At 36.1% G+C, this 25,495-nt stretch overlaps 2 protein-coding genes across 7 annotated transcripts; one reads left to right on the top strand and one right to left on the bottom strand.

Moving 5' to 3' along the window:
* The first annotated feature begins 1,547 nt into the window (after positions 1-1,547).
* On the top strand, positions 1,548-13,241 carry LOC112526524 (beta-amylase 7-like). 4 transcript variants are annotated; one of them, XM_025136836.1, is made up of 11 exons: positions 1,548-1,809; positions 2,664-3,203; positions 5,709-5,993; positions 6,293-6,370; positions 6,834-7,037; positions 7,993-8,187; positions 8,288-8,452; positions 8,695-8,955; positions 9,944-10,162; positions 11,835-12,054; positions 12,460-12,567. In XM_025136836.1, exons 2-11 carry the CDS (start codon positions 2,766-2,768, stop codon positions 12,486-12,488), a joined length of 2,094 nt encoding a protein of 697 aa, XP_024992604.1. In that variant the 5' UTR covers positions 1,548-1,809; positions 2,664-2,765; the 3' UTR covers positions 12,489-12,567. The 4 variants fall into 4 exon arrangements, with proteins under 4 accessions (XP_024992604.1, XP_024992606.1, XP_024992605.1 ...); XM_025136838.1 differs by lacking the exons at positions 9,944-10,162; positions 11,835-12,054 and adding an exon at positions 12,811-13,241 and having other exon boundaries at positions 12,460-12,631; XM_025136839.1 differs by lacking the exon at positions 1,548-1,809 and having other exon boundaries at positions 3,096-3,203; positions 5,681-5,993.
* Positions 13,242-15,332: 2,091 nt separating this feature from the next.
* On the bottom strand, positions 15,333-23,678 carry LOC112526603. Of its 3 annotated transcripts, XM_025136958.1 has the most exons (7): positions 23,535-23,678; positions 22,584-23,454; positions 22,158-22,463; positions 21,146-21,204; positions 18,619-18,747; positions 16,564-16,699; positions 15,333-15,746 (listed from the first exon to the last, which is right to left on the bottom strand). In XM_025136958.1, the coding sequence occupies exons 2-7, from the start codon at positions 22,860-22,862 to the stop codon at positions 15,432-15,434; spliced, it is 1,224 nt and encodes a 407-aa protein (XP_024992726.1). In that variant the 5' UTR covers positions 22,863-23,454; positions 23,535-23,678; the 3' UTR covers positions 15,333-15,431. The 3 variants fall into 3 exon arrangements, with proteins under 3 accessions (XP_024992726.1, XP_024992724.1, XP_024992725.1); XM_025136956.1 differs by having other exon boundaries at positions 22,158-23,454; XM_025136957.1 differs by having other exon boundaries at positions 22,158-23,463; positions 23,535-23,672.
* Positions 23,679-25,495: the final 1,817 nt, after the last annotated feature.

Raw genomic sequence — 25,495 nt, 5'->3', positions numbered from 1 at the left:
GGGTTTTAGAACCATTAAGAGACACATTTTTTTGTCAAACAAGATTCACCTTTTAACGATCCAGAGGTTGCCTTTTAATGAAATTATTAAGAGGTAAACATACAATCTTCAAGTTAATCTACACTATATTATAAAACATTTGACAAAAACTCTTAAAAATCATTTTTTATGCATAAATAATAAATTACTTTTTATTGATGCATATTACTTAAAATTTAAGATTACAAGTGATTTTGCGTAAGTACAACTTATTAAAACTCCAATTTAAATTCGTGTAACTAACTGTAGATAAACATAATCAAATACAAGATAAACATCTATTTTGAATATAAAAAATCTAAAATATAATTAAGATAATCATTGAGGTTCTAAAATATAAAATTATATTATTAAACCAAAAATAAATTACTTTGTTATTAGACCTAAATTAAATTATAATAAAAAATTGAATTAAATAAGTTATACCAAAAAATAAGAACTATTAAATAGTTAATTTGATACTAATATCGATTTTATTTTTTATTTATTTTATCTTTAAATTTATATTTTATTAAAAAATAAAAACATTATCGTTTTATCAAAACTACATAAAATCGTATTATATCAATAGAGAAAAAAATAAAAACTAAACACTAAAATGAAGATTTATCTCGTTTCATTGTGCGGATACCCTTTCTAGTATGATTAAAATGAAATGAAAATATGTAATTAATATTATTGTAAGTAAATAAATAAAATAAAATTTTAATTGTGTAATAAAAAAATAGTAAATTACTTCTTTCTTAGTTTGCTAATAATTTTGATTTTCGTCCTTGTAATTTAAAAATTGTTATTTTCATCCATATAATTTGTAATTTATTGTTTTTTTCGTCCATAAACTAATTCATATCTATAAGTACAACAAAACGGTAAAAAATTGTAAACCACAAAGACTGAAACAACAATAAATTATAAATCATGAAAACATAAATAACAATGAATTATAAATCATATAAACAAAAATCGTAATTTTTAAATCAAAAAACAAAAATCACAATTTCAACAAATCACATAAAAAATGTAATTTATGGGTCGTTTACCAAACGCTTACCCGAGTAAGCATTTATCAAGTCGTATTACATTATCGAATGACTATGACAAGAATCAAAAATCTTATCCGGTAAAAATAAAACAAAGACCGATAGTCCTACCCGGTAAGTGAAGGTGACGACCCTTATACGGTTAGCGCTTATCGGGTAGATTTTTACATACATTGTCGTTTTTTATGGATTAAAGTCTTGTTAGATAAGGTAAGTGATGATATTGAATTTTACCAGTAAGCACTTACCGAATAAGTGTTTACGTAAACGGTCCCATAATAAAAAAAATATAAAAATACAAAGGGTGTTAATTCACGTGATTTTGGGGGGTATTCTGGTCACACACTCAATTCTCGTGGCCCCACTCTTCCGGCACGCACAAATCGTGTGACCTCGCACGTTTGGTATCATATGCTTCACACACACCCAATCCCTACCCCCCTTCGTTCGTGCCAATTCCTTCACACGAGCGCCGATAACCTAACCCTCGCCGGAAATTCTGTTCCTCTCTTCTATACTCCCCGCCGGTACCATCGGCATATTCCACTCAGCGTATCTCAACGGCTGTATTTTTTTGTTTTTCCGGCGGATGCTGAACTCCGGCGAGCTCACCGCAAGGTTTTCTCTCTAGATCTAACCGGTAGTTATCGTGTTATTTGTGAAGGAGGTGTGAGGACGTCTTTCTTGTAGCTTTATGAAGACGAAGATGGAGGTTTTTGAAGCGTTACCGGTGAGGAATTTGTTCTAAAATTTTGACAATTTGTTGCTTTTTTGCGATGCTCGAGTGAAAAATGCTTCGATGAAGTTGTGAAATGGGGAAATTCCTTTTTTTCATTAGAATGTTGCTGAATTCAGCTTTGTTTAGTTTGCTTTTTTTCTTTTCTTTTGGAACTTCTTTTTCTTGTGGAATTATCGTGATTCTTCGTTGATGAATTTGTAGTTTTGATATGGTTGTTCTTGTTTCTACCTTTTTTGGCATGAAATATGGAGTAAAAAATTCGTACTGTGGAATGTATGGAATACAAGTTCTTCAGTTTTTTAGGTGATTGAATTTGTGGATTCTTACGAGCTAATGATAGTTTGATTGTATCATGGAGGGTCGGAATTTTGTTTTGCCAGCATAATTAAATGTCTTCCTTTTGTTATTAGAACATACTGAAAATGGTACTGTTTCAATGCCGGCAAAGTATTGTGCATTAGAAAGGAAATAATAACACCTACATTTTTCTTGATTTCTTTATCAAACTAAAATATCTACCTGCTTCATCATTTTGCCGGTTCAAAAATGTTATCAATGCCCACAAAACTTTTGACCGTTTCTTGGTCTTTGTGATGCTTGAGTGAAAATGCTTCAGTTTGTTCGAAGTTAGGAAATGGTGAAAATTCCCTCTTTTTCATTGCAATGTTACTGAATTTAGCTTTATTTAGTTCGTTTTTTTTCCGGGTCTTATGTTTTTGGTGGGAACTATGGGCTTTGATGAAGATTGTGATCTTCATTAATGAATTTGTTTCATCATTTTGCTGGTTTAAAATGTAATCAATGTCCACAAAGCTTCTAACATGGTATCTTAATCATTTGGACAGACTTTAGGGGAGTCGAAAGTTGAGTATGGTGCTGATCATGGAGGGATGCTTCAAATTCTAGCATTTTGAGCCCTTGATATTATCCTCCCAGTCTGCAGATTTATGGCAACTGAAATGCAGAGATTTGGGACAAGTGAAGAAGAGGATGAAGAAATGGGTTTGGATGTTAAAGAAGAAGGTGAGAATGATGAAGATGATGACGATAAGAACTCGACACCTCCAACAATGGTGGGTGTTGATGGAGGACTTCTTACATCAAGCAGAAGCAATAATAGGTTTCAGCATCAGCAGCAGTTTCAAGACCAGATGACTCCACAAGGAGGTGGTCGAAGGTGTAGACCGATAGAAGAAAAAGAGAGAACAAAGCTTCGTGAACGACAACGGAGGGCAATTACGGCAAAGATTTTGGCAGGCCTTAGAAGACATGGGAACTACAATCTTAGGGTTAGAGCTGATATTAACGACGTGATTGCAGCCCTAGCGAGAGAAGCTGGTTGGGTTGTTCTTCCTGATGGAACCACTTTTCCATCAAGATCACAGGTATTATCTTCGAAATCTTAGCCTCCTGGATCACTGCATATCTTCTTGTAGGTGCTATAAGCCTATAATACAGCAGTTTGGTGAACTGTAGTGTTGATGATTCAACTATTAATGTCTGTCATTTTATTTATCAAGAAGACAAGAAGTATGTTCATAATCCACATGAAGTGGAAGATGATTATGCCTTGGCTTCAAGAGCACTAATTGCATCAATACCAAGTTTGTCACACATACATTAATTTATGTAAATAAGCATCTATCCTGTTACAGTGGTCAAAATATGAAATCGTGCTCAGGAATGTGATTTGAGATAGCGGTCATCCTGATGGTAAAGCTGTCCCAGAACAGCGGTTCATATAATATTTAGAATTATATTAATATATACAAGGTTTTAAAATATGGAAATACGAGACTAGGCGCAAGCCTTGAGGTGCACGTGCAAGTCTTGAGGCAGAAATAAATAAAATTAAAAATAATATATATAGGTTCACTAGACACAAAATATTATATTACCACCAGACTATATAATGCTAGACACAGTGGGTGACTTGGGGATATACCGTATACGAGCAGAAGAACATTAAGGAGAATTGGAGAAGAATTCCCGAAGGACTAGAGTAGACAAGGGAGTAGAAAGAAGAGTGGATTCACAGTTGAGAGAGAAGAAAGCGCTGTCCTTTTGTGTGGATTTGGACAAAATCAGAACAGTCAACAGAGGCAACCACCTCACTATCCCTCATCGCCTCCCCACCTCTGTCCTCACCTCTGGCAACCAAGGTGTACGACTCACATACGGGTTTTAGAACCATATATATATGCGTATAGTTGTGTACTTGTATACATAACATATTATATGCATTCAATAAAATATATAATCTCAACACTTAAGAAAATAGCATTTTGGCAGTCAAATAGCATGTTGGACGGTAGTGATTGAAATTGCATTTTCGTATGTATTTTTGGGCAGCTAAATACATGCTCCTAATGATTAAAAAGAAATAAATAGAGTTTAGTTTGACTTATAAAGCCAAACAAACTAAATTGAGTAGATACACATGCACAGAAATCTTGAGGTGGTGAAGTGAAGAGCCTGAAGTCTTGAACAGACATCTTAACCTGAAGGCTGAAGTCGTACTCGTGAACAGAATCAGAGAAGAGAAGAGACGCGATTGAGAGTAGATATGCGATTGATTGTGATAGTAGATTAGCGATTGGAAGTGAAGAGGCGCGAATTGAAGTCGTGAATCTTAACTGTTTTCTTCAGAGTAGAGGTGCGATTGAGAGAGAATCAGATGGAGAAACGTCGATTGGTCGTAAAAATCAAGCACAACAAAGTCGGGGTTTTACCACCACTATTGCAACTGAAAATTGCAGTAAAAAATGCGGCAAATAGCACCGCAATTTGGCACAACTATTCTCCAGAAGACCATCCACCACTATAGCGGCGTGGTTAACAGTATAAATTAGCATTTTGTAAAGGATTAGGATATTGATTATTGAAAAATATGTCAAAAAAGTAACATGATGTTTGAATGGTAATAATCTATTTGTGTCCTCCACACACAATCCTACAACAAATAGATGGCCAACCAAAAACATGCCTGACAATAGCACTTCCTTTGTGGTCGCTAGTGAATTATCCCAAGGTATGGTGGTCTGTCACTACTCTCAGCGTGAGTTGTATCATGTGGGTGCGTTTGGTATCCAGCCAGGACATGACAGGACAACTGTTCACCGTTTGATAATACTGAACTGGACAAGACATAACATATAAATGACCAATTGACACCTAATAACTTGTTTATATCTTTTATATATTTTGATTAATTTATGTAATTTTTAAGTTGTAATAAATAAATATTTTTAATAACAAAATATATCATTAGAAAAGTTTTGGCAAGATGATTAAAATGACACCAAAATAAAAAGTTCATATAGTTTCCAATTTTTATTTTACACCTTTTCTGTATTATATTTTTTATTATTATCTAATAAATTATATAAATTAACCAAAATATAGAAACCGTATAAAAATAATATTTTGAGAACAGTAAAGTAAAAGTGTAAAAGAGTATAAAATACAATAAATAAAATTTAAAGAAGAAATAAAATATAAAGAGGGAGGCCCATTTGATGTTTTAGAAGAGAATTAGGTTTTATTTTGAGGTTATATTGGTAAAATATAGGTGTGCTTCACCTTGTTCCATGGGGTGGGGGTGGAACACGTCTGTTCCACTTTGTTCCATATAAAAGTCCCGCCAAACGTGGAACAGTGATCCCTGTCTGTCCTTGCTGTCCTGTCCACCCATGTGAAAAAGTTGCACCTCAAGCAAATTCAACATAACACTAGCATGGATAGGTGAAGGGAGTCATCTACCTCTCTTAATCTCTCTTCGACCCATCTTAGCATTTTTCACATTAACATGACCTTACTATATGGTGTTTTACCTCATTGTTTAGATCTTATTGATCTGTAGGTTGATAGTGCATCTGTTAAATATACAGGGTGTGAGACCACCTGCTGGTGCATCAAGTACACTGGCAACTTCATCCACCTCACTGCCATTGCAGCAGAGCCAAGCTGCTTCTTTAAGAGGCATTTCTTCCGCCTGCCCAATTAGGATGGATGATGAGGCATGCCAAATGAAAGGTCTCTTTGTTCCTTCTTCTTCTGCTTATGATGTTTCATCAAGCTCTCGGTCTCAGTCTTCTCATATGCTTGGAGTTGAAGTTGATGGTCAGGATGACCCTCTTATAGGAGTTTCTGTAGATACCGTTGGCGGCAGGCAGGTTAGAGAATCATTTCTCTGTTTGGCTTCTGATATCTATTTAGTTTCTGTTTCCAAATAAATGATCAATAATTTTGCAATATTCGCTTATGTCATTGATTATTTTAGTATTTGAAAACTTATTTCCTAGTTCCCTAACTTGTTTTGTCCTTCTCTGCATCGTATTCCCAATTTAACTTTTTCGAAACTTAAATATTTTCTAGGGTTTAGAGTTTAGAATGCTAACACTGACCTTTTTAATAATATTCACTTTTCTAACACATTTCCATGATGGATATGTTATTCATTACTTTTTGTTAGGTTGTTGACATGCCTTCGAAGTTACAGGAACGCGATTTTGCTGGTACTCCTTATGTTCCTGTTTATGTATTGCTTCCTGTAAGTTGCAATCCTTGCAAAGAGTTATAATTTCTCCTATTTTATTGGGTAGTTTCTGTTGAAAGAATTTATCATTAATCTCTTTAGAGCATCTCCAACAGATCCTCCAAAATGGAGAAAGTAGGAGAGATAGGATAATAATCTCCAAAACTGGAGAACTCTCAAAAATTAAATGCTAAAAGAGAGACGGTTTTTTTATTGTTCCCACCAATGAAGTTGAATATCGTTTTATATAGAATTTATTTGAAAATTTCTTGGGATATTAAATCTATTGAATATTTTAATAATATAATTTATGTTGAAATCTCCAAAATGGAGAAACCGTTGGACTTCAATTTTGGAATTTTAAGATGAAACCAATAGTTTTAGTTGTTTATTATGGAGCTTACTATTAATACGACACTATCTAATACAAGGGGATGTTTTCAAGTGTGTGTGTGATGTATTACAAATTCGTGTGCAGTTGGGAGCAATTAATTTGAAGTGTGAACTTGTTGATCCTGACGGTCTTCTAAAGCAACTAAGGATTTTGAAATCAATCAATGTCGATGGCATAATGGTTGATTGTTGGTGGGGTATAGTTGAAGCACATGTGCCACAGGAGTATAACTGGAAGGGATATAAAAGACTATTTCAGATGGTGCGCGAACTTAAACTTAAGTTACAGGTGCGTCTTACCAAAAATATGTTACTAAATCCCCACTTCCATTCACCCGTTTCTGATTCTAGGACAGACATATATCGTCAACTGCTGCTGTCAACACCTACGTTGTGTTCTCTAATGTGGAGAGAAAAGAAAAGAAAAGAAATGGATGGATGGAAAAGAAAGAAAACATTTTTTCATGTTCTTGAACAGGAGAGAAAGGAAAGGAAAGATGTCATTTTTACGGGTACACCCTTTAAAAATATATCCTTTATGATGAAAGGTTGGGCAGTTATGTAATTTTAATAATATTTATGGTTGTAATTTCTTTCCTTCTCTTACCTTTCCTCCCACATTTGGAAGGAAAGTTTTGGGAGGAAAATTATCATTATTTTCCTTCCGTTTCTTTTCTTTTCTCTCCTAAAAAAGTTTCGAGAAAAAAAGTTTTTTTTTACTCCCTTTCCTTTGTAAAAATGGTTTCGAGAACACGAGAACACAACGCTAGACTCTGTTCTCGAAACTTTTTTTAAGGAAAAGGAAGGAAAGGGAGTGAAAGGAGGAGAAAACAAAAATATCATGTGTTCTAGAAACTTCTTAGGAGGGAAAGGAAAGGAAAGGAATAGTACAATTTATGTTTCCTCCCAAACCTTTTCACCCAAATGTGGGAAGAAAGGGAGGGGAAGAAATGATCTCTTATGACAAAAACACCCTCATACAACCACATTATAAGAAGTGAGAAAAGACAAATATAAAGGATATATTTGTAAAAATGACTTCTTTTTCTCTTTCTTCTCTCCAGTTCAAAAACATGAACCATTGTTTCCTTTTCATTCCTTCCCTCCCCTTTCAAGAACACAAATAAAAAAATGTCTTTTGTTTCCCTTCTTTTCCTTTCCATTCTTTTCCCTTCCTTTCCTTTCTTTTCTTTTTCTTCACAAATTTGAGAATGCACTAGTTATTTACTTCTAAATTTGCCCAGGTAGTAATGTCTTTCCATGAATGTGGAGGAAATGTCGGTGATGATGTTTGTATACCTCTACCACATTGGGTGGCTGAAATTGGTCGGAGCAATCCAGACATATTTTTCACAGATAAATCAGGAAGACGCAACCCAGAATGTCTCTCATGGGGGATTGACAAGGAACGTGTTCTAAGAGGTCGAACTGCTTCAGAGGTACTATATCCAATCTAGTTATATTATTGTTGACATGTTAGTGTGCACGTTGTAGTCACTATTTATATGTGGCATGTTGATGTTATAAAAAACGATGTAGGTTTACTTTGACTACATGAGAAGCTTTCGGGTTGAATTTGACGAGTTCTTTGTAGATGGAGTCATCTCGATGATTGAAATTGGATTGGGTCCATGTGGGGAACTACGATATCCATCTAATCCTGTAAAGCATGGTTGGAGATATCCAGGTGTTGGTGAATTTCAGGTAATCGTTGATATAACTGTAGAGGTCAGGTCTGCGTACATCGTACCCCCTCCCCCGGGGGCGAGACCACACCTCCGGGTGGGTTACACGGGGCTCATTTGATTTATAGGTGTACCTGCATCACGCTTCCTTCTAAAGTTGACTAGTACTAGTAAATTAGATGTTTTATCCATCATGTCACTACCATCTTGTAATCAATCACTTTTGAAGCTTATACTTGTTGTATGGGTTCCAATCTTCAGTGTTATGATCGATATATGTTGAAGAGCCTGACCAAGGCAGCTGAAACAAGGGGACACTCATTCTGGGCGAGAGGACCAGAAAATGCAGGTTCCTACAATTCTCGGCCGCATGAAACCGGATTCTTTTGTAATGGAGGCGATTATGATAGCTATTATGGCAGGTTCTTTCTCAATTGGTATTCTCAACTATTGATCAACCATGGTGATCGGGTGCTTTCTCTGGCCAAATTTGCTTTTGAAGGAACTTTCATTACCACAAAGGTCAGTTGGTTTGAAAGAAGCTTCTTCTTGCAGAAAGTAAATAACTTGCAAAATATTTTGAGATAAAACAGAGCAATTTCTTTTGTTATCTTAGGGGCTGTTTGGTTGGTTTTCCATTAAGTCTTGTATGAATAAAGTTGTCTGTGTGGATTAATCTGTTTATATAGATTGGGAAGGTTTTTGTTTGAAAGAAGAGTTTTTTCATAGATGAAAGGAGCGTGTTTTTTAATTGGGAGAGACAGGTTTGGAAAATTTTTGCTTTCTGCATAAAGCTCTTCCCTAGAGACTTACTGAATAAACCACTTTCAATATCATTAAGCCACTACCAAACAGTGATGTATAGCTAACCGAATAAGCTAGGAGTCTCATTAAGCTAATTAAGCTGCTAACAAACAGGCCTTTATCTTGATTAAACTGAACTTGTCTCAAGCTAGGTGGGTGTTTGATAAAATTTTGGCATGCATCTATCTCAAGCTTTCCTAGTGGAACTCTTAAATCTGGTTCACGCACTTGCTTCATACTCTAAAGCCCTATAGCCCAAAGCAGCAGTCTGACCAATAACCTTCAAATCAACTTAAAATCATGGTGGAAGTAATTGGAGCCCACAACTTTAAGCTTATAAGAGCTCACAAATCTAATTTTCTATCGACATGGGATGGGTTGTTACAAACTCCCTCACTTAAATTCCTGGCGTTCTCATCACTCCTTCTCCGCCTCCCTCAAGGACTTATCCTGCTTGATGAGGTTTGCCCCACCATCCCGATGGTACAAGGATCGGCTCTGATGTCATTTGTAATGGTCTATGGCAGACTGACCCAGTAACCTCCAAATCAACTTAAAACCATAGTGGAAGTTATTGGTAGCCCTCAACTTTAAGTTATGAGGAGCTCATGAATCTAATTTTCTACCGTCAATATATGAAGATATCTGATTTTTTTTTGTGATAGGTTTGATTCAATTTGTTTTCGATATTTTAATTCCCGAGCAGCTATCAGGTATTCATTGGTGGTACAAGACAACAAGTCATGCCGCCGAGTTGACTGCTGGCTTTTATAACCCATCCAACCGTGATGGCTATGCTTCAATTATGGAAATGTTAAAGAAGCACGAGGTTTCCTTAAACTTTACATTGGCTCATATGGGCATCTCGGATCCACACATGGACTCATCAGAAGCACTTGGAGATCCTGATGGTTTAGCTTGGCAAGTAAGTTGACTGAATATATTGTTTTGTGAAATTGTTTGACCATTAGTCAAGTGCCTCGTATGCTTCCTTAAAAAAAGTGCCTTACATACCGACTCTTTAGTCTTAACAACAAAATAAGAAATCTTGTGGACTAGAATTGGTGGCATAAGTTGTGATGGAGGATAATGAGCAAATAGGTAATTGTAACTTTTTAAATTCACCCGAAAAAGACATGTTACGAATCTTACGATAACCTTGTGCAATTTTCATGGGACGAATGGTAGTACTTCATAACGTCTCCTTTTATTAAAAAACCAAGTTTTGCAACCCTAAAGAAACATGCAAGTACCTTCTTGCTCAACTCGTTCACAAAGCCGGGGGTCTTCACAAAAACAAATGGTTTACTCTTTTTTGGGTAACGGTCAGGTCTGCCTACATCTCGCCCCTCGTGCCCTACTTTCTAGTGGAATTTTAAATACTCACACACACTTCTTACCTTTGGTGAGGTTTGAATCCTTGACCCACTGGGAGGTTGGGCTCTGTCGGTAACCCAAGTACCGCTGAGCCAATGACCGTGCAATCATTTTCGAGTGGGATTTATCGGGTTGGTTTGCCCATGAGACTTGAGAATTCTTAACGAACTTGCACTTGTTTCAAATTTAGTTTTCCCTATTATAACAAGCCCTATATCAGCTTTACTAAATTTAATTTGTTACAAATAAATGTAAATAGATAGGATAAGAAAAAGAAAGCATTGCTTTCTTTCTTACTCGTTTCTTTTGGTGATCGACTTGTCTACCCATTGCACTTGGCTTTCATTGTAAAGATACCAATGTTTTTGCTAAATGCCCAAAAAAACACATTGACTTTGCAAGAAACGGTATTTTCAAGGAAAAAAGTGCCGAATACAATGGGTTGTTTTGTATCTACAATTCCATATTTATTCAAACTTGCTATCTTTGCAAACTACAATACTCACTCCGTCCGGAAATATGTGTTCACTTTCAAAAGTAATTGCGTACTTTTTAATTCCTAACTTGATTATGAGATGGAGAAATTCATTACCCCCACTATTATTAAGGGTAAAATTGTCACTTAGTTAAGAGTAAATTACGTTTTTCGTTTTTATGGTTTGTTAAAAGTTGCGATTTTTGTCCCTGTGACTTAGAAATTGCAGTTTTTGTCTCTATGGTTTGTAATTCAATGTTATTTTCATTCTTATGATTTACAATTTATTCTTGTTTCGTCCCTGTGGTTTACAATTCTTTACAGTTTTGGTCCCTTGTACTTGAAAGGTAGGAATTAGTCCAGGGACGAAAATAGGAATAAGTTGTAAACTATAAAATAGCAATAAATTGTAAACCATAGGGACGAAAATTGCAATTTCTAAACCACAGGGATGAAAATTTAAATCATTAACAAACCACAGGGACGAAAATCATAATCTACTCTTTAGTTGATTAAAAAGTGTAATACTTTCATATTTATAAAATCGTGTCTCTTTTTCATTATGGACATTTATTTTCGGACCCCATAAGGCTTTTTTAAGTTTCAAAGGGGTGTGGAAGGAATATTTTTGTGGGATTTTTACAAGAACGAGGGTTAGTTTGCAACAAAATTCCAAGTGCGGTGGTTTGAAAAGTCAAAGACTGTTTTTTGGTTGAAAATGCTCAATAAGTTTCTTGGAATGCAGGTGGTGAATGCCGCTTGGGATTCTTCTTTACTTATCACGAGTGAGAACGTTCTTCCTTGCCTCGACAAAGTAAGCTATAACCATGTACTCGAGAAGGCTAAGCCTCTGAACGATCCAGACGGAAGGCATTACTCTGCTTTTACTTACCTTAGACTTGGTCCACTTCTTATGGAACCCCACAATATCATGGAGTTTGAACGGTTCGTCAAGAGAATGCATGGTAAGCTTCACTCACATCTCACTCGACTACATTAAAGAGCTTAATGGAACTCCCAGCTTATTAGGTCAGCTATTTGGTAGTGGCTTAATGATATAAAAAGTGGCTTTTATAGTAAGCTTCTAGAAGGGAACCTTATGCAGAAAGTCAAGTTTTTCTGAACCTAACCCTCCTGATTAAAAACACACTTTTTCCATCTATTAAAGAACTATCCCAAAACAAAAACTTTCCCAATCTATACAAACAAATTAATTCATACAGACAACTTTACATATACAGGGCTTAATGGGAAACCAACCAAACATCCCCTTAATGTTGCACAAAATGTGGGACAACAAGTGTTTGTTCTAACATGTTCCAACTCAGTAACATTAATTCGGTAATATTTTTTGGCTGGCTCGATTGCAGGAGAGGCGGTTCTTGAAATCCATGCATAGGCGAAGGCGGGATCGTGTGATGTGCATTATCATTCATACTAACCAAATCCCAGTGGGAAAAACTCAGGTCATATATTTAGTATTTTTACTGTAAATGTGAATACAAATGTAGAAATCCAAGGCCAGATGCAGAAAACAAAAAGGTAATTAATTAATTAATCTCTTTAGGGATTAATGTTATTATCTGTGGTCAATTCATTTGATACACTTGAAATTTGCAGAAATTAGATGAGGTTTTAGCTACTTGCACTTCTTCTGTAGTTAGATGCATAACCTATGGAGTTTCTGGTCCTATTTTGTTTGGTCACATCTTCATTTGCAGGTCTCATTTAAGGGTGCGTTTGATACGTTGACGGGTCTGGACTAGACAAGACAAAAACGGGTGGGAAAAAGTGTGGTATGCGTGAAAGAATTGTGCGAAGTTCTAGGGTTTTAATTTGATATGGGTTCTTCAGTAATTTACCAATTTTGTCATGTTATCCTGAAAAAAAATGCTTTTTTGTCCCACTTGGTCGTGCCAGTCTAAGTTGCGCTAAACGTGGGATAATAAGTTTTTGTTTTGTTGTTTTACATACCAAGCACACTACGTAGACGGGACAAGACTAGAGATGATGGGATTGGTTAAGCAAGAGCTGACTGTGGTAGGCGGGTGAAAGAATTGTTGAAGGTTTTAGGATTTTGATGCGACTTGAGTAGTTAAGTAGTTTACCATCTTCCGGATTTTTGGTCCACGTGTTTTAGTGGCTCATGAAAATACGCTTTTATCCCCCTATTTTGTCATGTCCTAGTATAATATTGTGCCAAATGTGGGACAATAAGTTATTGTTCTGTTATTGTCTCGTTCCGTTGGGCATACCAGACACACTACGTAGACGAGACATTGACATGATGGGATCCAAGCAGTTAAAGCGGTCGATTGTGGGAAAGCATGATTGGGATCTTGATTTGAAATCGCAATTATCGCGACAGTAGAGCGATAAGAAAAATTAGGTTCATAAAATAAATACAAATAGAGTATACCTGGTACATATCAAGTCAAACAATTCAAACCAGTAGCTATGGGTTCGGGCATGAATCGAGCAGGAGCTGTAGAGCCGAGCGGGAAATGAGAAGAAAACCGTGGATTGAATTGTTTAATTCAGAAGAAAACTCAAGCTGTTGAATCATTTGTGACTTGGAATTGATGACCAGAGTTTTGAACTTCCGAATAGTGACCAAAATTTTAGGTGTTCTGTTTTGTTGGTTTAATCGGTTTCCTTTTAGTTAAGAAATGACCCACAGAAATGAAAAGCAAAAGCCCACCCAAAGTAGATCTGAATTTTAAAAAATTTGGTCGAAAACAACCAAATTAAAGCGCTAATTGCGACCGATATTTGGGGTCTGAAATGCGGTTTTTAGCGGTAAATGCGGACACTATTTGCGGTACCGCTACTTTGCCTATGATCGCTAATCGTGATATCGAGGCTATAGCATTGCTTATTCCCAAAAAAAATTGCTCTAGTTCCGACCGGATGCATATCCACTTGTTACGATCTCTATTAAGGCTATGCCTGACAAACTGTTTGACAAGCCAATTATCGGCTGATAAGCTGATTGATTAGCTAATAAATCAGTTGATAAACTAGTTGTGTTTGATGAAAGAAAAAGTCCTAGTTGATAAGCTATATGACAATGAAAAAATATCTAAAAACGATGGGGTTGTTAGTGAATTATATAAAATAGAGTGTTTGGTTTCTGTAGTTTATCAAAAATAACACTCGTCATCCTTCCATGTTCGGAATTATAAGAGGACTATCGTAGTTTGTAAAACTTCTGGATTTGATCCCTCCTCTAATGGCCGTTAGATATGTCCACCTACTAGACTCACCTTTGGCTTTCGTCTCGGTAGGTGTATTATTCTACATTTTCCCAAAAGAACATTCATTCATTTCTTTCTTCCCCGTAGACCACGACGACAGAAAAATTCCGCTAAATGAGAGGCATTTTCTCGTTTTATTCATTTTCTGTCTTTTATGCAATCCAAAAGACAAAGACCATTGGGATCAAAAGCATAAAATCGATATTATTAGATAAAAAAACAAAAGAATTGATAAAGGTCAAAAAATGTTTTTCTTTGAACGGAATTTTTTGATTGCCATTGGAAGAACATACCAAATCCGGACATTTTCTAAAGCCACAATAGTCATCTTGTAATTTTAAAACTGCAAAGACGAAAAATATTATTTTCAAAAAACCATAGGGTAGTTTACAATATAAAAGGGGTTTAGTTGGTGATCCGGCCTGTTTCTCTCTCGACGATGAAGCTTAACCTCCATAACCCCTCTTATTTTGAGATCAAATCTAGTATTCAAAGTTTGCCTCGATTTAACCAAATTTGCCTGATGTACAGGTAATCAAAGAAAGCCGCACAAGCAAATATATAACCCACAGAAAAATGGGTTAATCCAACCAATCTTGCAGGTCCCCTAACTGGTTCTACCATAGAGGCCAACGATAAACAATAACTCCTATAATGAGCATAATTACAAAAAAAAAAAAACTGAAGCTTATTAACACACTACATGAAGTAACTTTTCAAAAAGCTAAGCTATAAGCCAATTTATGGCTTGGCAAACAAAGCTTTTCCAATAACCTCAAATCAAAAACTAAGTCAATGAGCCGAACACAAAATAACACGACTACGTTCACCATACACCAATTTCATAGCGAAACACGGAACTCACATGACCAAACGACAAAATAGAAACTCACGAAAACGACATACCGATCATACGAATGGGACCTGTAAAATGAAAATTACGCGACCGGACCCACAAAAGGACCCCTTGACCAAACAATCCAATAAGCATCAAAATGACCAAACTAACCCAAAAAACTGTACAAATACATGATACAAAAAGAATGGTGATTTTTCAAATACATATTCCTCTAAAAATCTAAACTTCAATACCAGTTGGTTTTCAGTACCATTTGGCCGGATTCATCGGTCTCAAAAATCCGACCAGCTAACTCGTCCCAGCTTTCTCTCCGTCTCGAGGACCCAAGCGATTCGATCGGCAATTTCTTGGATTCGTCTCCTCCCTGAACATTCCGGAAGGTTCCGTATTCGGTGGGCGAGTAAGCTTCTGGAACTTCTAGTGCAGCGGCCCTCGCTAATGCGGCTTTGTATTCCACCGAGTGCTCAATGGCTAACGATGTACTTCGTTCCATCCTTTGCTGTGGCGGGATATCCATAACACGATCTTTCTCCTTCAACGTCTGAGCTATGACAAGAGGAAAATGTTTAGGTTCGATCCAATCGAAAACCAAAGAGTCACTGGCCCAGCAGTGTCTACATTACTGATAGCGCACAGCCTCCCACAAGGTTAATGGCTTCAAATCTCACCAAAGATGAGGAGTGTGCATGAGGATTTGCAGTATATAAATATTATATAAGGTAAATTATGTTTTCATCCTTGTGGTTTCTTAAAAATTGCGGTTTTCATCCCTATGGTTTAGAAATTGTGGTTTTCGTCCCTATGGCTTGCAATTCATTACTATTTTTGTCCTTATAATTTACAAATTGTTGTTGTTTCAGTCCTTGTGGTCTATAATGCTTTACTGTTTTGTTCTCTTACACTTAAAGGTAGGACTTAGTCCAGGGACGAAAATAGCAATAAATTGCAAACCATAGGGACGAAAATCATGATTTCTAAACCCCAAGGACGAAAATCGTAAGTTTCCTAGAATTCCATCAAATCGGTTTTATACTGAATAATACTCTCCCCCGTCCCAAAATAAGTGTCTAGATTTCTAAACTAGTTTTTCCCAGAATAATTGTCTACTTTGGAAAGGAGTTACTTTCCAATTTTACCCTTAATTATGAGATGAAAAAAATCCATTATTCCCTCCATTATTAAGGGTAAAATTGTCATTTAGTTGAATAAAAAGCGTAATAATTACATATTTCTAATTACTGTGTGCCTTTTTCATCGTGGACATTTATTTTGGGATTGGGAGACATTATAGGAAACAAACCGAAGATAAAAACGTTGTTTTTAAGCAATTACATGATCAAAGAAGGTTGAGAACATACATCAAGTGCATTTTGGAACTCCTGTTCCATGAGAGCAATAGAATGATCACTAAGAACATGACACGAGAGAACCATGTGCTCGAATCTCCCATCCACGGGTACTGCCGTCTTCACAACCGGTGATATTCTTCCAACCCTGTACAAAATTCATAAACCCCACAAACGTTTAGCATCCCAGGACCGAAATTGAGACCATCCATAATTATATGTGATGACCAAGGGTAAATACGTAAATAAACCAACTAAACAAGGACCTGTTTTTTAGCAGCTTAATGAGTTTACTGGGACTCGTAGCTTATTCGGTCCGTTATACAAGACCATTAGGTAGTGACTTAATGATATAGAAAGTGGCTTATCCGGTATGCATCTGAGGGGAGCTTAATGCAGAAAGAAAGTTTTTTTTTTTCAAACTTGCCCCTTCCAATTAAAAACATGCTTCTTCCATTTATGAAAAAACCTTCCCAATCTATACAGGACTTAATGGAAGACCAACCAAACAGCTCCTAAGTCCAGTATGTCCCACCCGGAGGCGGGGTACACCAGGGAGTGAGATAGGCGTGACCTTACCTCTATCCTGAAAAGTAGGGGGTTGTTTCCGTGATTGAGCATGAAATGTTGCAAGTGTTACTATGTGACGGTTCAAAATTTAGAAAGTTGAATCTTTTTCACGAGATGGAGGGGGTTGAGCCAAATGAACATATGCACCAATTATACTCCCTCCGACCCAAAATACATGTCCACAACGAAAAAGGCATACAAATTTAGAAACGTGAAATTATTTAACTTTTTAATAAACTAAATGACAATATTACCCTTAATAATAGAGGGAGTAACGAATTTCTTCATCTCATAAATAAGAGTAGAATTAGAACGTATGCACTTGTTTTTGAAAGTGGACACTTATTTTGGAGCAACTAAAAATGGAGATGTGGACACGTAGTTTGGGACGGATGGAGTAGTAAATAAATTATTTTTATTATAGGATGCAACAACTTGAACTCAAAACCCTTTAATAGCATTATAAAACCATCTGCAGTTTATTTTCTTTTATTGAAAATAAAACAATATTATTTTGCAAAATAATTTATACAAGAGTAAATTACGATTTCCGTCCCTGTGGTGTGTTAATAATTTTGATTTTCATCCCTGTGGTTTAGAAATTGCTATTTTCGTCCCTAAACTAACTCCTACCTTTAAAGTACAAGATACCAAAACAGTAAAAAAATTGTAAACCATAGGGACAGAAACAACAATAAATTGTAAATCACAAGGATGAAAATAGTAATGAATTACAAACCATAGGTACAAAAATCGCAATTTTGAACCATCGGGACAAAAATCGCAATTTTTAAGAAACCACAGGGACGAAAAAAGTAATGTACTCTTTGGACAAATTAGACTCAACTTAAACGGATGGTGTAGGGTAGAGGTCAGATCAGTATACATCCCACCCCAACCCTGCTCTTGAGCGGGATATACTGGGACAGTTTGGTTTGGTGTGGTTCGGTTCGGTTTGGTTTGGTTTGGTTTGGTTTGATGTGTCTAAAAAGGTCATTTTATGTTATTATGTATTGTATACTCTCAAGTCCCAAGTCATGATTGCCATGGCTTTGGTATGACATAATCAGCAAGGTTCTATCTCTATCTTGGTCAGGAAAACCAATCTCTTTCGGGAAAAGATTGCGTATAAAGATTAAAGACTTGTCATCTTATCGTTCTTTTCCTTTTTCTCCAAATTCAAATACTTCATCGGCAAGTTGTTTTTCTCACACTCTTTTTTAAATTTGAATACTTTATCTTCACAGAAACAACCGCTCTACTCTTGGGGTATAGATCAAGTCTGCATACATCCCATCCCAGACCATCCTTCAAATGGAATATACTGGGATGGTTTGGTTTGGTTTGGTCTGGTGTGGTGCATACCAAGATTTCCATAGCCAACAAGGTTGGGAGACTTTGGGTGCACCAGGGTTGCCATATGGCATGTGCAGAACTACATCACCTAAAAGATGAGATAACGTAATAATGTATTCATGAAAAGATCTTGTGACATACCCGAATGGCTTCCTCACGATAACATGATAAAGGCGACCAGGTGCATATAAACGCCTCGGATCTTGAAGCATATGCTCCTGTAGCGTGCACGTTTCCTTTAAGCAAGTGCCACATAGTATGCACGGGAAACTATTAACCAAAAAAGCAACACGTTTTCACATGGTGGAGTTAGAAGATCTTCTAAGGGAATCGTGAAGGAATTCAAACCTAAATCTTATAACTTAGTTCATTAAGATAAAGCTAAAATCAAACTAGTTATAACATCAAAGAGGAAAAAGATATTAAGAAACAGATTTTTTAAAATAATACTCCTTCCGTCCTAAAATAAGTGTCTACGTTACTATTTTAGTTTGTCCCAAAATAAGTGTCCACTTTCAAAAGTAAATGTTTACTTTCCTATTTTACCCTTAATGATGAGGTAGAGAAACATTCTCTCTCTCTCTCTCTCTATAATTACGGGTAAAATATCTTTTTGTTAATTAAAAGGTGTAATAACTACACTTTCCTAAAATTGTGTGCCTTTTTAATTATGGTCATTTATTTTGGGATGCAGGGAGTAGATATAAAACACGAGAAGTAAGCGCTCAGTGATGTGCAAGCCAAAATATACTTGTATTGATCATAAGAGCTTTCTATCATCTCATTAATTGTTTTCTTACGATTTCACCAAATACCCAATACCAAGAGCATTCTACTAGTGTCATTCCTAACAGGTTTTGGGTCAATAAACTACACATAAAAATCCATAGAAAACAAGAAATATATGTCGAAGTAGCGTTGTCAATCACGTTTATAGAGTTGCTCCTCAATACAGTGACAATTTTTTTTTTTGTAATTGTGTGTCCGGACCAGCTTACGTGCACCTCGACTAATCCCATGGAGCCCAGAAGTTAATAGTCAGGCAATCCCTCCGGTAACCTTAAGGGTGCATGCGTTTGGTACACCGGACAGGACAAAAGAATAGAGATCATTGTTCCATGTTTGGCAAGACTTTTATGTGGAACAGACAGAAACACAGTGGAACAGGCGTGTTCCACCCCCACCCCATGGAACAAGCTGGAACAAACCTATATTTTACTAATATAACATCAAAATAAAACCTAATTCTTTTCGAGAACATCAAATACGCCTCCCTCTTTACATTTTATTCATTCTTTAAATTTTATTTATTTTATTTTATGCTCTCTAAACTTTCACTTTATTGTCCTCAAGATATTATTTTTATATGGTTTCTATATTTTGGTTAATTTATGCAATTTATTAAATACTAATAAAAAAATATAGATAAAGTATAAAATAAAAATTGGAAACTACATAACCTTTTTATTTTGGTGTAACTTTAATTGTTCTGACGAAAACTTTCTAATGATATATTTTGTTATAAAAGATATTTATTATATTATAATTTAATAAATTACATGAGTAAATCAAACTATATAAAATATATAAACAACTCACTAGGGGTGAATTGGTCATTTCATATGTTATGTCTTGTCTAGTTCCGTCTTACCAAATGTTGAACAGTTGTTATCTTCTGTCAAGTCCTATCTTGTGCGGATACTAAACGCACCCTAAGTGAACTTAAGCTCATGTGTGCATACTAAACGCACCCTAAGTAGACTTAAACCGGTAACCTCCGAGGAGCAAACCCAAGGTCTTATTGGTTGAGCTACCCCTTATGGTTAACACAATGACATTTAAACACTACGCTGAGAGACAAAAGGGATTTGTGTCATTTCCTTCACCTATGATTCAAATTGTGAACCATACAATTTCGTCAAAGATGTTAGACAGCTAGATGTTAGATATAGACCGAATTTGGACTACAAACTCATCTACAATTTCACGTAACCGACCATGTAAGAAAACGGTTACCACTATCACAAGAGTTTTCTATCTTCTTTTTATGTTGCTTAGTTTTCTTATAGAAGGGTTGTTTTCATCCGGTCTATATGTATAACTACTAGATTAACCTAACATAAAAAATCCTTTCTACGCATATGGATGTAGGCAAATTGCTGAACCATGTAAAAATTTGTGTTCAATCTATTCGTTTCCTGCAATTACTATTGTGAGTGTAACCTTGAGGGTCAACTCAACAAGCAAATAGAGGCTAGGCCTTGGGGATCCTTCCCATAGGTTGTCTGTTCGAGTCTCCACGGACCTGAAGGCCAATGGTGATTTTCTTGGTTATTATATTCAAGCCCCAGGGGATTAGTCGAGGTGGTACACAAGCTGGCGTAGACAACGGTTACCAAAAAAAGAGGCAATATAGAAGTTGCTTTGGTTCACACAAATCCAACTTCAAATGTTCTCAAGTTTTCATTCAATATCCTCAGCCACGTTTAAGCAATTATATAGCATAATTCCCAATCACCCAAGTCTCCTCTATTGCATGAAAGATTAAAGATTGCTCATTACTTATTTCTAGCTAAAAGTTGCAAACATCGAGAATAAGGAGACGTTTTGAGCCATAAAGATCGTTGAGTGCAAATTAAATTATACCAAAATGTGACCAAGAGCATACCAGAAAAGTGATTTGAAGAGTACTTCCAACGCTACACTTGTTCGGGGCATGAAATCATCCTGGTTCATCATAATAAGCTTATTAATAAACAACGCAAACCTACGTAAGAGAATTAGAAAACACATATCGGCATCACAAAAATGAAGTTGCATTGAGATTTAAGATACCTAAAACTGTCCATTTACTTCATTTGGTGGGCCTCGTCTCAGTTTTTCTTACATCAAGTAAATAGGCCCACAATCACATATAAGAAAAATGGATATATTGACATGTTAAATGCCCTAAATGAATAAAACCAAGATATTGAACATTAAGAGACATGATCGTTTAATATGGTGCAAAGTTACCGAAGAAAATGGCAAGATAGGCGATTAAGTACAATTGCCTATGTTATCCATTTAATGCCTGGTTTTCTTCTTATGAATATCCCTCTTCAGAGAATGGTTATAGAAAATTTGCGAGATATAATGAGAATCCTAGCAAGAACTATGGATGCAAACAAACCGTAAAACAATAAGTACCATGTTTGATTTTTTTGGTGTCCTGTAAGGCTGTAGTCATAATAGTGTGTATGTGATTAGCGATCCTAAAAGATTTACGAAAGAACCCATATGACCCCAATCCTAAGTTCTTTCAAAGCCTTAAATATAACTTTCATGCTCCTAGAAAAGAAGGGAATAGCAATCATGCATCTAAGAGGCAAATGTTTAAGGTTTGACCTTTCTGACTACAATGTCATGGATTTAGTTCACCAAGCATCCATGTAAAATGCAAGGAAAAACTGTGTACAAAGATTCCCTCCGCAAACCTCGAGAAGCCGAGAAATGGTGCACCTTGGTCGTTTTTTTTAGCCTCATACCGTGAAAAGCGTAAATTTGACGCAAAACGAAGGTATGAATTAATTCAAATGAAAATAACTGTTCAATGAGGTCCAAATGTTGATGTATGCTTAATTTGGTAGAAAACAATCAAGAAATCATTATTAAGAAAATACGTAAGACAAAGCCTTTACCTGAAGAACGACCGAATTGATGACATCTGCATATCTCACGGCCAAATTTAGGGACACACACCTAGCGGGAGCAATGGCGAAACATTTGATCCTTTTCCTCTCAATATTCCCAATTCTATCGCGGTTTTTCACTGCCAAAATTGTCAACAAAGTGACCACCCCTGCCCCTAATGAATGCCCGGCAAAAGTCAACGTATAATCCTCATACCTTTCGACCAACTCTTTCAAAACCTCACATTCGTTTTCAAACACCCATTGAGCAGCCTTCAATAACCCATTATGAACATACCCTCCATCGAACTTTGCCTGCCCCAATTTGTCATCGAGTAAAAGTAAATAATCACTTTCTTTCGCTAAATTAAGCCCACTAATGAGCAAAAGTATCTCTTGCTTATCATTATCGATATAAATCATATAAGGAGATACCTTCCCTTGATTTTCATCGTAATCTTTCTTCAAAATCACCTGATCAGGATCAATCCCATATCCTCCTGGAGGAGCCCAGAGAGGGTTGCGAATATCAAACTCATAAACAGCTAAAATATATCTACAAATTCGGGGTACGGGATCGAATTCAGTTGCAGTCGCAAAACCCCAGTTCTCACTTTCTCGACCTGCGGTATAAAGACATTTCTTCCATGCCCAACGAGCACAACCCAAACAGTACACACATTCAAGAATAGGACAACCACAAACAAGTGACATTTTCTTTCTTTTTTTTGCTCTTATGAACAAATCAAATCACACCTCAGAATTACCAGTAAGATCACTCTTTTATGCCCTATAAGTATGAATGAATCAGTGTGAGCCTTTAAACAATTGGTAAGGCTACTCTTTTATTCCCTGAACTCTGAAGTATGAACGAATCTGGGAGAACCTTAAAACAACCAGTGAGATTACTCTTCTATGACAGAAGGTCATCAGTTCAATTCAAGCTACGGAACCTTTTGCAAATTGAGGAATAAGTGCATACAAAACTTCCCTACCCAATTCGAGCTTTAGATTTTGACCAGAATAATTACAGATACAACCTCTTTGCACATCATAATCATCAAACTACCACAAATCTACTGGAAAATATGAATCATATGGACCGAGTAAATGATCAATTCAATACTTTCATCAATCTAATAACAACTTATATCGGAAGAAATCTGATGAGAAACTAATCAACATCACAAAGAGTAAAAACTAGATGAACCAGCCAACGAATTTTCAATCGATAAGGTCCATATCGGCATTGATGATATCACCAGTTCCATACGGATTTGAGAGTATAAATTTACAGAAATATCACCTGAAATTGCTGATTAAAATCAGATAATTGAACAATTTAGTGAAAACCTGGATAGTGATTGCTATGTTGGAGATGAATACCTCTGGAATTTGATATGGAAGTTGGTGTAGAACATTGGGAAGATGATCGAAGAGCGTAAGCAAAACCCTAGACTATAAAAATTAGGGAAGACCAGTTGTTGTAGCAGGTCGTGAGTGATTTATTGTATAAAATCTATGGAGATCGATTGATTCATCGAAGAATCTTGATGATCAAATAGATTCGGGAGCATATGCGAATTCTGGATAAAGGAGGGTGTTTTTTGTATTTGATGGAAAAATCAGGGGTGTTTTTTGTATTTGATGGAAAACTCAGGGGTGTTATCAATTTGACGGCAAACATTTGCACACGTTTTTATAATGTCAAGAACTCAACCATGCGGTGGTATCGTCGGTTGCGATTTAATGGATTTAGGTGGATTCGATCCGATCCAATCAATTATTAGATGTTGGATTTTGTCATCTGATCCAATTCGATTAGCATTGGACATTCGATTCGATCCAAATCCAGTAGATGATTGGAATGAATCGGTTCCATCTATTAGATGTTACTATTGGTTATCCATTGAATCGGATTTGATTCATGCAATACTTAACCAATTATTTATGTATTTTCTTAAGTTATTAAAAAGCAATGTATATAAATATCAATTAAAAAAATCATAAAATATTAATAATTATATATAGTTATTAATTGGATGTTAGTTGGATGGTCATTGTAGTGGATCAGTTCAGTTTTGTTGGATGTTGGACTGTCATCCAAGAACCGATCGATACGATTTGGATATTGAAATTTTGGAACCGATCTGATCCGATTCAATTACAATTGGATATCCGATAATGGTCGGTTGGTTCTAATTGGATCGGTCGGTTGATATTGGATCGGATGACTTTCTGCACACCTCTAATCCATGCAATACAGTGTAATATATTTTTATTTCGTCTTCTATATTTTATGGTTTATGTGGTTTTAAATGAACCAATTCGTCGTTCGTTAGTTATCAATTTGATAGAGTATTTTATTTTATTAGTAGGGTTTAACATTTATCTTGTATTTGAACATGATTATCAATTGGTTTTGAGCTCAGTACTGAGGGTGTATCAATGTGAGATTCTGAACAAGACCCTTAGAATTTTGGGCCCCCGATATTTTTTGGGGCATAATCATATATATTTTGATTGTTAGCTTATGTTTTACCTTAGACCTGCAAAAAAAATACATATATATTTAAATATGTATTATTTTTGCTAGTTTAGGCAAGTACAATGTATTAACGGTTTAGCCTAATGTCCTAATTCCTTTTCTTCTATTATATCTGGTGACCTGTCGGTTTCCGATTAGGACTAGTGATAGCCAAATGAGACCATCCCGGCCCGTAACCGCCGGAGGACCGGAACCGGGACCGACCGGAACCGGGACCGGTTGAGGACTGTCGGTTAAGATCCGGTTATTGATTTCAGCGAATTTTAGGCCCGGGACCGACCGGAACCGGTTATGGCAGGACAGTTACCGCCGGTTTTTGTCTTGATTAGGACCGGCCGGGACCGGTTAAGGACCGGATTTTGGCCATCACTAATTATGATTGTGAATATGAAATCCCGTATTTGAAGACTACCTCTTCTAATCGGCTAGTCTCGTTCATCTTAATTCTACTGATGGATGATTTTATGATTTAAGTACCAAACATGATTTTACTTGATAGTTTTCCTCTTTCTTGTTATTTGTTTTCTTACGTTATTGTTCGATGAATAACTCCACCTACAGGTGTTGTTGACTTCATTTATCGTGGTACTGATTACCGTTGTTCATATCACTAGAGCTCCTTAGAGATGCCTAGAAAAGTTAAGAGTTAAGAGGGAGAATTCGGCTGTAGAATCGAGCTATGGTATTTCGAGAACTTGATGTAACAATAGTTGGTAAATTTCTATATGTTTTCTGTATTTACTAGAAGGGTACTCGCGTAATGCAATGAGATACATCTTTATTTTAATATTTTATTTTA

The sequence above is a fragment of the Cynara cardunculus genome (genome assembly GCF_001531365.2).
Source record: "Cynara cardunculus var. scolymus isolate 2C chromosome LG 14, CcrdV1, whole genome shotgun sequence".
Taxonomy (NCBI): domain Eukaryota; kingdom Viridiplantae; phylum Streptophyta; class Magnoliopsida; order Asterales; family Asteraceae; genus Cynara; species Cynara cardunculus.
Note: the sequence above shows the minus strand (reverse complement) of the source record. Positions and strands in the feature narration are given on the sequence as shown.

What these genes read in the sequence shown, in the direction of transcription:
- LOC112526524 (XM_025136836.1), top strand. Translation starts at nt 2,766, where the DNA reads ATGGCAACTGAAATGCAGAGATTTGGGACAAGTGAAGAAGAGGATGAA. An exon ending in CAGGTGTTGGTGAATTTCAG is followed by an intron (nt 8,453 to 8,694) that starts GTAATCGTTGAT and finishes TCCAATCTTCAG; the next exon opens with TGTTATGATCGATATATGTT. An exon ending in GTTCGTCAAGAGAATGCATG is followed by an intron (nt 12,055 to 12,459) that starts GTAAGCTTCACT and finishes GCTCGATTGCAG; the next exon opens with GAGAGGCGGTTCTTGAAATC.
- LOC112526603 (XM_025136956.1), bottom strand. Translation starts at nt 22,862, where the DNA reads ATGTCACTTGTTTGTGGTTGTCCTATTCTTGAATGTGTGTACTGTTTG. An exon ending in TCAATTCGGTCGTTCTTCAG is followed by an intron (nt 21,205 to 22,157) that starts GTAAAGGCTTTG and finishes ATGATGAACCAG; the next exon opens with GATGATTTCATGCCCCGAAC. An exon ending in CTCTTCAAATCACTTTTCTG is followed by an intron (nt 18,748 to 21,145) that starts GTATGCTCTTGG and finishes TTTGGTTAATAG; the next exon opens with TTTCCCGTGCATACTATGTG.